Raw genomic sequence first — 12,685 nt, forward strand, 5'->3', positions numbered from 1 at the left:
CAAAGTGTTATCCTTTTGGCAGATCACTGACATGTTTTGTTGCCTTACTCTCTGTCTATTGACTGAGACGAACGTAATTGCTAACATTTTAATTAGTGCCTTTTGAACCTATGACCTTTATATGAATGTAAACGTGGGACGCTCTGTGTGTATATATTGCAATAAAGTAAATAATAACGGACACTAAATGACTGATATATACTAAAACCTTGTATGTTTAAATTATATTTTATGATGCTCTATAAATTAATTATAATTTTTTATTTTTATTATAATTTTTGTTCACATTTAAAAGTATGACAATATTATATAACAACAAAAAATGATTTTCTAATAAAAAAAAAACCGATTTAATAATTCATTCGAAAACTTTTATTAAAAGCACTTAATTTAATAAATACATTTTTAACATTAAAATAGTACATATATATTATTTCGTTGAACATTAAAAAAAACAATTTAGAATAAATATAACAAATGTTGACAGAATTCTAGTAAATGAATAAAATTTACTTTTTTTAAACATAAACAGAAAACAGATAAACAAATAAAGAACAAATTTTTTAAAAATACAAATACAAAATAAATACAAAAATATATAAAAAATTTCTTTTAAATATGACAAGAATATATAAATAAAATTTTTTTAAAAATACGAATAAAAAATAAATACAAAAATATGTTGCGAATAAGAATCGCTATAGCCAAAACAATCTTCAGCAAGATCGAAAACAATTTCAATATAATTTGTTTCTCGGTAGCTATCCAAATCCCAACTCGAGAAATTATCTGGATCATCATAATCTGTTGGGAGTTATATGCTGGAATCAGGGGGATCAAATGTTTGCTCAGACAACACCAAATCTGGCTCTCTATCCTCATCTGCATTCACATATACATCTTTTTCTCGCTTATCCATTTTCATACCTAACAAGTAAAAAGAAATAAATAAATAAATAAATAAAAACAATTCGTGAATTATTTGGGTCTAATCGTCAGGGGAGAGTCAATCGAATATTTTTCACAGACTCATTATTATTTACTTTAACTCTAGTAATTAAATGTATTCTATTCCAATCAGTTTAAAATATGGAACTATATTTCGCAATTAATTTCTTATTCTAGTTGTTTGCTGTTAATTAATTTTAAGAATATTATGATTACCTAAAGACAAATTTTTAGATCGGTAATTCTATTTTTATTAAAACATTTGTACAGTATATTTTGTAGTCTTTCAAAATATTACTCACGTTTATTTCCAACACAATTTTCTTCAAGAAATTTACGCACAAACATTTGAATACGTCTTTCTCTATGAAAATATTCACTCAACAAAGAAAGTGTAACAATAGAAAAATCTATTGTTGCCCGTATTCTTGCGGTTCCGCGTGACGTAGTAAAAGTACATGAAATTTATAAAATATCCGATGGATATTTATTTATTTCTGTTTCAATAATCTTTATTAAAAATGAGTTCTGTACATTAATTGCTCGGCATTATAGAAAGGTAACATTGATAAACAGTGCATAAATATTTCATTAATGCATAAGCATACGTTTTATATACATAAATAAGCTGTTTTTTTCGTTCCTTGCTTTGCATCAATGTAAAAAATATTGAGTTTAAAATTCAAGTAGAATTTGGAACAAAAATTTTAATCTGTAAACTAATTTTATAGCAACATTTAGCTAATTATTCAATTTAAATATAATGCTCAATATTATCGAAAACAAAATTTTAAGATATTTTGAGAGTGAAGTTAATGCTTTGATTGAAACGTCTTGAAACGTCACAACATAGCCAAAGAAACCACCGCCATATTGGAATTTTGTACTAACCTAAAGTTATTTCGACAAAATAACTTTAGATTAATACAAAGGAATAGTAAAAATGATAATAATAATGAGAGATTTTGAATCACTGCTACTAGGGTTTCTGAAACGGGATCCCGGGATCCCAGCTGTTTTTTTTACCCCGGGAATATCCCGGGAAATTTTTCTCATCCCGGGAAATCCCGCAATTTTTTTAAAAGTTCACTTTTTTCTTATTTTGTGTTAAGATTGAAGAAATTTTACAAATAGAAAGTATAATTAACTCATAAACTGTCAGAATGCCGGAATGCATTTATATTTATTAATTTAAGCCTGCTTATTAGTTTTTTTTGTTTATATGTCTCTAAAATAAATAATTGTTGAACTGCGGGCTTTGTAGTAATCCTCAATTGATACGTTCTGAAGTGATTCCAACAGAGGTTTTAAAAATTTGTATATATATATATATATATTTACAGAAATTTTGCGAAAAACAATTCCTTAATACCACCTGCAGTGAATTATCTGGCAGAGTGAGAGCTCTGTATTCTCGCGATTATTATGAGCACAATTGCAATTGAATAAAATAACAATGTGGAACGTTTAACCTTTACCATTATACTACACATTCTATCTTTTTCTCCTGGTTTCAATGACCGGCCAAATCCCAATTAATTTCAAATAAGTTATTGCAGCTTTTTTGACAACGCGATTTTTTCGCTCGGTGTTATCGCTGTGCTGTCTCGCGATCATAACACGATAAGAAATTTAATACTTTTGAATCTGATGAAACCGTGTTGTAGTTTACTTTGCTTTTTTACAGACACACTACGATGACATTATTCAATACTTGGCAGATTATTCATTACTATATTCAGTTGGGACGCTATTTACAAATTTAATACTTTCAATTTTGCAACAATTAAAATCTATGTTTATTACGTAGCAATACCATTTAGTAATTGTGACCCGAACATTTATTTGGCTATTTTATCAATATTTTTTTAATTATTAAAAACAAAATTATAGACTTCATTACTGTCAATACTAGTTGTTAAATTTAAAAGAAAACATTCCCCCGAGTGCAAAAACAATTTGTTAGTCATTTAACTCACTACAGACAGATAAGGGAGTTTTTGAAAACAAAGTAATAAAACGATTAGCACTTTGTTGTCGTTCAAAGTGGGGGACTAGTAGAATCTATTACTTTCGCGGGAGAAAATAAAAAAAGCTTTACTCCCCTAAAGTTGAAAGATAATACAATCCTGTAAAATTTAACAAATCTGATGTGAATAACTGAAATTAAAATTATTTATAAATTGTGCATATGTCACACTTCCTTTTGTGAATTTGTGAGCTGCGAGTTAACTCAAGGATTTTCCCGTAATCGCCTATTATCTACATTTATACTACGTTATAATTTATAATTTATTTTGTTCGTAACCAATCCCTTTAATCAAGAATGTCAGAATCATTTGTTTGGAAATATTTCGTTAAGGATTTGAAACAAGAATTTGCAACCTAATAAATGTAAAACACAGATAAAGTGTAAAAATTTTTTAACAAGCGGCCTTATCAGACATCTGCGTAACAAGCATAATATTTTAGGTATTCTTGAAACCGTGTTTTCTTATATGTTGAGCATCAAACACAAGACCGTGTTATTTATTAAACACTTGGCACTTTTCCACCTCTATTAGTTGAGACGAGATTTTATTTTACTCGTTTCGGGCATTTCGCCCCTCTTCAGTCAACTAATAAAACAATATACAACATTTCAAGTAATATAACACACACTAACAGATACCACAAAAATTAATTTAAAACGTACCGTTAGTTCCTCGAACTCAAGGGTGCGCGTGCATAGCACAATTTGGACCTCAAAGTTACAGCAACAAATGTAAATGTTCTACGTACGGCTAATTAAATTGTAAAATTTCTTTTAAAATATATAAACATACAGGCTTATTTTATACATATCGGTATATTAAACATATTCGGTATCTTACTTTTTTAAAATCGAACGCAATAGATCTTTAATCTTCTTTTTACTAACTTTTTTCTTTTCTTCATTGTTGTTTTATCTTGACATAAAGCAATAAACGTTTGGACCTGGTGTTAACTAAAAAACTCACTTTTCGTCTAGTACTGGCTCATTATTACGCAGTTGTTTGTTGACCATTTGCATATTCTGCTGGTTATGACGATCTGAATTTACATAATTAACTGTATAGCCAAAAGTAGCCAAGTTAGGCTGGATCTGTTGCTTATTTTTTATATGATTATAATATTCTTAACCAATTCTTGTTTATATTTATGCTTAAATTTTTATTTATAGAATTACTGGACTTTATGATGGCCACGCTCTCTTTAAATTTTCTATTATAAGCGTATTTTTCTTTATATAAAATTTTTGTACCATCTTGATCTATATTACAATTATTAAGTAGGCAATGATCATGAAAAACAGAGTTTACTCGATTGTATCTTAAGTCGGCGACATGTTCCTTTAATCTGATATTTAACTTACGTTTCGTTTCTCCAATATAAATACTATTATTCTTACAAGTACACGGAATTTCGTAAACGACATTCTTTGTTTCTTTCGCTTCTGTTCTAGTTTGCTGTATACTCTTTTTATTTTTTAGCCGGGATTTAAGTTTCTCATATTTAGGTGCGAGTTTTATGTCTACCTTTCTTAATTCTTTATTAATTTCTTCATATAATCCTTTTACATATGGAAAACTAATATATCTTATTCCTGAGCCTTGTTTTTCTATTCTTTGTTTGTCGTTTCTATTTGTTTTATCATTTATTTCTTTTTCCCATTTTGTAATTATATAGTTTGGGTATCCATTTAATACAAATTTATTTTTTAATTCTTTTATATATTTAGACATATTACTTAACTTACTGGTTCTATTTTTAATTTTTTCATATTCCATTGCAAAGACGTTATATTTGATATATAAAGGTATATTAGAGTTATATTTGATAGTCGTACTGATAGTGCAAGGCTTTTTAAAAGGTTCAAATTCGATACTATTTCTATTCCTTGTAATCCTAACGTCCAAGTAGTTAATGCTATTATTAATACTGTCTTCTTCTTCTGTTTTAAACTGAATTCGTTTATTTAAATTATTTATAAGGACTTCTATCTGGTTGATTGTAATTTCAGAAGTATTGTACATAATCAGAATATCGTCAACATATCGCTTGTAAAATTTTATACCTTGAATTTTATTAATTATTTCATCTATATCAATCATTACTAATTCAGCAAGTTTAGGTCCTATAACTGATCCCATACTAATACCTTCATTTTGGGTGTAATAATTACCTTCTATTTCAAAGTAATTACTCATGTACGAAAACTCTATTAGTTGGGTGATCTCTGGTGTTATGTTAAGTTTTTTTAATTTTTCTTCAATTATGTCCCATGTTATGGAGGGATACATTTCAATTATGTCTAAACTAGCCATTTTAAAAGTGCTTTCTATCTTCATATCTTTTAGATCTGTTAAAAGCTCATCAGTATTAGATATGGCAAAATTAGAATTTTGGTAAGACTTAAGTTCTTGCTTTAGAAATTTTTCAAGATTATATAACGTTGAATATTTGAAGTCCACTATGGGTCGAACCTGTTCGCCATCTTTGTGAGTCTTAAGTTGAATATTAATTTTTGGTGTGCGATCATTCTGATCGTTTAGGATAAATTCTTTTTCAGCTTTTGTTAATTTATTCATTTTATGTAATCTTGTGACTCTACTTTTTAGCTCTTTATATATAATATCTTATGGGTCTATCGGGAGTTGCCTAAACTGTTTACCTTCGACTAATTCACATTTCTTATTTTTTACCCAATCAGCATATACAATAATAACTTGTTTCGATTTATCTGCTTTAATTATCTCTAGTCCATTATCAACCAGGAATGTTTGTACTTTGCTAATGTTATTTTTATATTTATAATAATTTTTGTCTTTTATAACAGTTTTGCTTTTTTCTTTTGTTATGTATTTCTTAATTTTGCTACTAAGACTTGATTTAATAAGTTGCGATTCTGGCTCAGGAAGGTTGTTACATACTCGATCTAAGTCTGGTATAATATCAAGAACTTCCCATCTATTGGGGCCACTAAAGTCCAGGCCTGCACGAATTGTTTCAAGGATGTCCTCAGGAATTTTAACCTGTGATTTGTTTTTTACTAGAGATTCTTTCCATGCGCTAATCTCCATGTTGGGCGGATACTGAAATCGTTTTACTAATTTCTCATGTTTATTGGCTTCGTAATCGCTTAAATTTATAATCGGGTCGATTCTTTTGTTTGAGTATTTCGAATTTTTGTCGTTTGATTTTTTAAAATTGCGCTTTAATTCTCTAAGCTTTATATATTTATACTTTATGGCTGATCTTAGTATTTTCAAATTAAAATAGTTCCTATCCCTTGTCGGGATTGCTTTAGCGATGGACTTAGGAAGGGAAAGTGTTTTAAGTGTTCTCTTTTCCCTTAGATGTGTTTTTAAGTAGTTTATATCGATAATTATTTTATTAATCTCACCTTGCGTCCTGTCGATGTGCGTAGTATCCATTTTGTTAAGCTGTACGTGTGAATTTTCTCTTTCTCGATGGAATTTGCCGTTTCTATGACAAAAATTTTTATAATTTAGGTATTCTTGAAACCGTGTTTTCTTATATGTTGAGCATCAAACACAAGACCGTGTTATTTATTAAACACTTGGCACTTTTCCACCTCTATTAGTTGAGACGAGATTTTATTTCACTCGTTTCGGGCATTTCGCCCTTCTTCAGTCAACTAATAAAACAATATACATCATTTCAAGTAATATAACACACACTAACGGATACCACAAAAATTAATTTAAAACGTACCGTTAGTTCCTCGAACTCAAGGGTGCGCGTGCATAGCACAATTTGGACCTCAAAGTTACAGCAACAAATGTAAATGTTCTACATACGGCTAATTAAATTGTAAAATTTCTTTTAAAATATATAAACATACAGGCTAATTTTATACATATCGGTATATTAAACATATTCGGTATCTTACTTTTTTAAAATCGAACGCAATAGATCTTTAATCTTCTTTTTACTAACTTTTTTCTTTTCTTCATTGTTGTTTTATCTTGACATAAACTTGACGTCTTTGCAATGGAATATGAAAAAATTAAAAATAGAACCAGTAAGTTAAGTAATATGTCTAAATATATAAAAGAATTAAAAAATAAATTTGTATTAAATGGATACCCAAACTATATAATTACAAAATGGGAAAAAGAAATAAATGATAAAACAAATAGAAACGACAAACAAAGAATAGAAAAACAAGGCTCAGGAATAAGATATATTAGTTTACCATATGTAAAAGGATTATATGAAGAAATTAATAAAGAATTAAGAAAGGTAGACATAAAACTCGCACCTAAATATGAGAAACTTAAATCCCGGCTAAAAAATAAAAAGAGTATACAGCAAACTAGAACAGAAGCGAAAGAAACAAAGAATGTCGTTTACGAAATTCCGTGTACTTGTAAGAATAATAGTATTTATATTGGAGAAACGAAACGTAAGTTAAATATCAGATTAAAGGAACATGTCGCCGACTTAAGATACAATCGAGTAAACTCTGTTTTTCATGATCATTGCCTACTTAATAATTGTAATATAGATCAAGATGGTACAAAAATTTTATATAAAGAAAAATACGCTTATAATAGAAAATTTAAAGAGAGCGTGGCCATCATAAAGTCCAGTAATTCTATAAATAAAAATTTAAGCATAAATATAAACAAGAATTGGTTAAGAATATTATAATCATATAAAAAATAAGCAACAGATCCAGCCTAACTTGGCTACTTTTGGCTATACAGTTAATTATGTAAATTCAGATCGTCATAACCAGCAGAATATGCAAATGGTCAACAAACAACTGCGTAATAATGAGCCAGTACTAGACGAAAAGTGAGTATTTTAGTTAACACCAGGTCCAAACGTTTATTGCTTTATGTCAAGATAAAACAACAATGAAGAAAAGAAAAAAGTTAGTAAAAAGAAGATTAAAGATCTATTGCGTTCGATTTTAAAAAAGTAAGATACCGAATATGTTTAATATACCGATATGTATAAAATAAGCCTGTATGTTTATATATTTTAAAAGAAATTTTACAATTTAATTAGCAGTACGTAGAACATTTACATTTGTTGCTGTAACTTTGAGGTCCAAATTGTGCTATGCACGCGCACCCTTGAGTTCGAGGAACTAACGGTACGTTTTAAATTAATTTTTGTGGTATCTGTTAGTGTGTGTTATATTACTTGAAATGTTGTATATTGTTTTATTAGTTGACTGAAGAGGGGCGAAATGCCCGAAACGAGTGAAATAAAATCTCGTCTCAACTAATAGAAGTGGAAAAGTGCCAAGTGTTTAATAAATAACACGGTCTTGTGTTTGATTCTCAAGCATAATATTGACAAATTATCTGTCACTAGTACTAAGCGTACAGCCGAGGAAACTGGAGAAACTAGCAGTAAGCGATTAGCCTCTCAACAAACCTTACCATCGCTTTTTATTAAAAAAGAAACATGTGAAGAAATAGTAACAAAACTTGCGACTTTAGATGGCATCTCTATCAACTCTATTACAAAAAGTGAGTTCATCAGAAAATCATTGACAGACAGAGGATACACGTTACCAAAAAATCCATCAGATGTAATGGATCTCATCCATTCGCATTACAAACAAATCAAACAACGATTATGTTCTGAAATTGATAGCCAAATAAATGAAGGATCAAGGTTTAGTTTATCCTTGGATGGATATACTTCACTAAACAATCGCCGGTATTTAAATATAAACATACACAAAAGTGACGGAACATTTTGGAACTTAGGAATGGTGAAGATTTCCAATGTTCTACCTGCAGAAACTGCTGTCCAAGTAATCAAAGAAAAGTTAAAAGAATTTCACATATCTTTAGAAAAACACGTGGTGGCTTGTGTTACTGATGGTGCAGCTGTAATGGTTAAATTTGGAAGGTTAATTGAATGTGAGCATCAGTTATGTTATGCACACGGAATTCATTTAGCGGTATGTGATGTTTTGTACCAAAAGTCAACCACTTCAGTAGCAGTCCCTCTTTCTGAAGAAATTCAAACTGAAGATGAAGAGCGCAATGACGATATTGAGAAAGATGAAGAAGACTTTAGTTATAGTATTGATTTTGAAAGTGTTTTGTGTGAGCGTTCGGCTGAAGATCCTTTCGATATAGATATTTCATTTGAATTACATGACACACTAGGTAATGAAATCGTCTGTTCTCAAATCATTAATAAGGTTAGAAAAATAGCAAAATTTTTTCGCAAATTACCTTTAAAGAATAACATCTTACAAAAATACGTTGAACAGGAACATGGAAAAAATTTGCACTTATTTCTGGATTCCAAAACCCGATGGAATAGCCTTTTAGCCATGTTAGAGCGATTTATTAAAATAAGATCATCCATATCGAAAGCAATCATTGACTGTAATAAAGATACGGACAATTTTGATCTTGACAAACAAGAAGTTACTGTAATTCGTGACATCGTGGCATCACTGCAGCCATTAAAAGCTGGAGCAGAAAAGCTTGGCAACAGAGGATCGACTTTACTTTCATCGGAAGGTATTTTTTCTTTTATTATAAATGAGTTAAATCAACTAAACACACCTTTTTCAAGAAGACTAAAAGAGTCGTTTATTCGACGCATAGCAGAGAGAAGAAATGTAAAACTGACTGGCCTCATACAATATCTCAATAGTGGAAAGAATTATGGAAAAGTTTCAACTTTCCCAAGTGAAAAAAGTTTGCCAGCCTTACCAACCAAGACTATGTTAATTTTATCAGCAAAACAGATGTTAGATCGTCTTTTTGAAGTATCTACTGATTCTACTTCCGGTGATACAGATCAACTACCAGATGTCGCAAGCTCATCTGCAATGACTTTAGCTGAAAAGCTTGATGCTGCTATCAAAGAAGCTGAGATAGACAGATCAAGAAAAGTGGACAACAAAAGCAGTACTGAAACGCGTCTCGAGAACGAAATAGAAATCTTTGAGGCTACAGGTGAAAAAACACACAACATCTGTCTTCTGTTAAATGCGTTAAAAACGATTCCACCCACATCGATTGAATCAGAAAGGGCATTCTCGGCAGCAGGACTTTTTATTACCAAATTAAGAACCAGATTGAGTGATCGGAGTATCGACCATCTTTGTTTCTTAAAATCTCATTATAAAAATTTACAGTAATATTTGTATTATGTTTTATTTAAATAAAAAATATCATTTTCTAAGTTAGAAGTTTGATCAAAGTTCAGTTTTTTTCTTTAAATTTTTAACTCAATTCGTAGGCAATTTTTCTTATAAGCAGTTTCGAACAAACTTTAACAAATTTTTTTTTATTTGTGAATTTTCTACGTAATTCAAAGGTATTTTTAATACATATTTTACACATCATTATTAATACGATTTTGGAGGTTGTAGAACACTTAAATTACTTTAAAAAATGAAAAATAATGATATCATTCGATTTCAAGATTTTTTTATATTTTAAAAATAATATATTATATCCCGGGATTTCCCGGGATCCCGGGAAACAGTTCACTTTTATCCCGGAATCCCGGGACAAGCAAAAGACCGGGAAATAAGAAACCCTAACTGCTACTATTGCTACGATAAAGCATATAAGAACTACTTTTTTTTAATAAAAAAAGACTACGTACTGTACCTAAACCATCCATTTTCAAGATTGATCTATTTATAACTAACAACACTGCCGATATGTTTCAACTAGATATATTTAAAATATTTTTAAATTTACGTCAAACAATCTAATATTTAGTTACAACGTATGTGATAAAACAATATTACATATTAGACGTGAATGCTAACCGTCTTATTCGATTTTTATGATTATTTTATAAAATGGCTAAATAGAACCATGGTTACTAGACATTTGATAATAGGGAAGCGGTGTTTTCATAAAAATTTTAAACAAATATTGAAAATGACAAAATTAAGCAGTTTGTTTATTTTAATTTTAAAATAGATAATATCTAATTTAGAATTAATAAACACAATTTTAGCTGAAGAAGGAAGACACTATCGTGGTCGATGTGGACATCAGCATGCAAATTCTGTACAATAATTAGACAAATACAAATCAATCAACGTGATCCCAGGATATAAAAACCGATTTTTCTTACTCGGCAAGAATCAGCTGCAACCAACTGACAAGTCTATGTCTTAGAACATTGTACTCCTTCTCAGGCTTTCACAAGAGCGAGCCATAGACAACAGTAGCTACCGACAAATTTTTCATTTTTTGGAATTTGACAAAATCTTGAAGGAGGAAGCTAATAGTCTAGTTGTAACTAATGAATTGATAAAACGAGAGAACAGAACTCAAGCAAACAGGGTGAGAAACCCACAAAACATTTGGGAAATAAATAACCATGATTACACCTTGACAATTTGCTGAGGAAAAACACAACCTAATTCTTTTGAGTAACCTTCACTTGCAAGAAAGCATTAGAACAAAAAATACAAAGACATCAGAGTCAGCAAACTTTTACAATCGGCAAACTACGACAAAGGTTATTGTATTAATAAATTAATACAGGAACCTTTATCGTATTATTTTTAAATAACACAATCAAACATGAGTTAACAAAAAGAAGTAAAATATTTATTATATTTAATTAGTCTGCATTGGTTACCTTATTATTTTACACACAACATAATAATGTTATAATGTGATTCAAATTATATTTATGTGTAATTCTGTTATTTATTTGTGTTTAAAATTTGTTTTTTAATTCGAATAAGTGAACTTAATTACGCATGAGGAGGTTCAGCAGATATACATTTCTCTACTGATTATAACTGTGATAATATTTGTAAAGGGTCGCCTTTAACAGAGTAGGAACAAAAGCAACACAGTCTTGTTAATTGGTCCCACCTGGTGTTATATTTGTAAACAGTCGGGAAAACAAAGGGAGTATCGTCTTTGTTTACGGGACTTGTGTGTGGGCGGGCAATGTGTTTGCCACGTGTCAGTTTACTAGAAAAAAATGTAAACAAGTGACGGACGCTACGGTAAGCTGTTTCGTCGGGAGAAGGGCCGACGTTTTGGAAAGGTGCCGATGAAACGAAGGATCCTGATTGGTCGAAACTTGTCGTCCAAAGACTCTAAATAGTAAAAGGGGCGAGAGGAAAGGTGAGAAAAGCAAGAGACTGATAATACGGTAGTTTCAGGCACTTGGGCAGCCCGCTAAGCGTAAAGAGAGTGTTCTCCTCTGATAAAGATCTCAGGGACGGATAAGTGCGGAGTCTGGACAGACCGTATAGTTGAGCCAACTCCACAAACCGACGAAGTTTCCCCAGAATCTAATAGTCCCCGAAGGACAAGCTGTTACGTGAGACACCACACTTTGTTGTCCTGTGTATGTAATGTTGTTCAACTTGAATATTCTGAAATATTTTGTTTTGTAAATAAACTAAATATTCACTGAATTGAATGTGTGCTTTTATCGAACCTGAATTAACTATCGGATTGTGATACATACGGAACCCAACCCAACAAGACGGAGTTTGGGAAATAACCTCACTAGATCGTCACGGAGATCTTCACTATATTCAACACTGATATCATCATACGAGTACACTCTGTATATGACACGTGGAGACCAAACTAACAAGGTTATTGTACTTTAACACCTCTTGCAGTGGAAAAATTCTCAAACTGGTATGTGTTTGAACCTATATTAGTTTTAACAGAATGTATTTGTACATTTTGTACATCTAAGAAATTTA

At 30.4% G+C, this 12,685-nt stretch overlaps 1 protein-coding gene across 1 annotated transcript; it reads right to left on the bottom strand.

The window, feature by feature from the left end:
• Positions 1–814: 814 nt before the first annotated feature.
• Positions 815–5,558, bottom strand: LOC136987957 (uncharacterized). Its single transcript, XM_067285725.1, has 2 exons — positions 4,727–5,558; positions 815–927 (listed from the first exon to the last, which is right to left on the bottom strand). The coding sequence occupies exons 1-2, from the start codon at positions 5,556–5,558 to the stop codon at positions 815–817; spliced, it is 945 nt and encodes a 314-aa protein (XP_067141826.1).
• Positions 5,559–12,685: the final 7,127 nt, after the last annotated feature.

Source organism: Centruroides vittatus, unplaced genomic scaffold, assembly GCF_030686945.1.
Source record: "Centruroides vittatus isolate TY-2023 unplaced genomic scaffold, ASM3068694v2 scaffold_2931, whole genome shotgun sequence".
NCBI lineage: Eukaryota > Metazoa > Arthropoda > Arachnida > Scorpiones > Buthidae > Centruroides > Centruroides vittatus.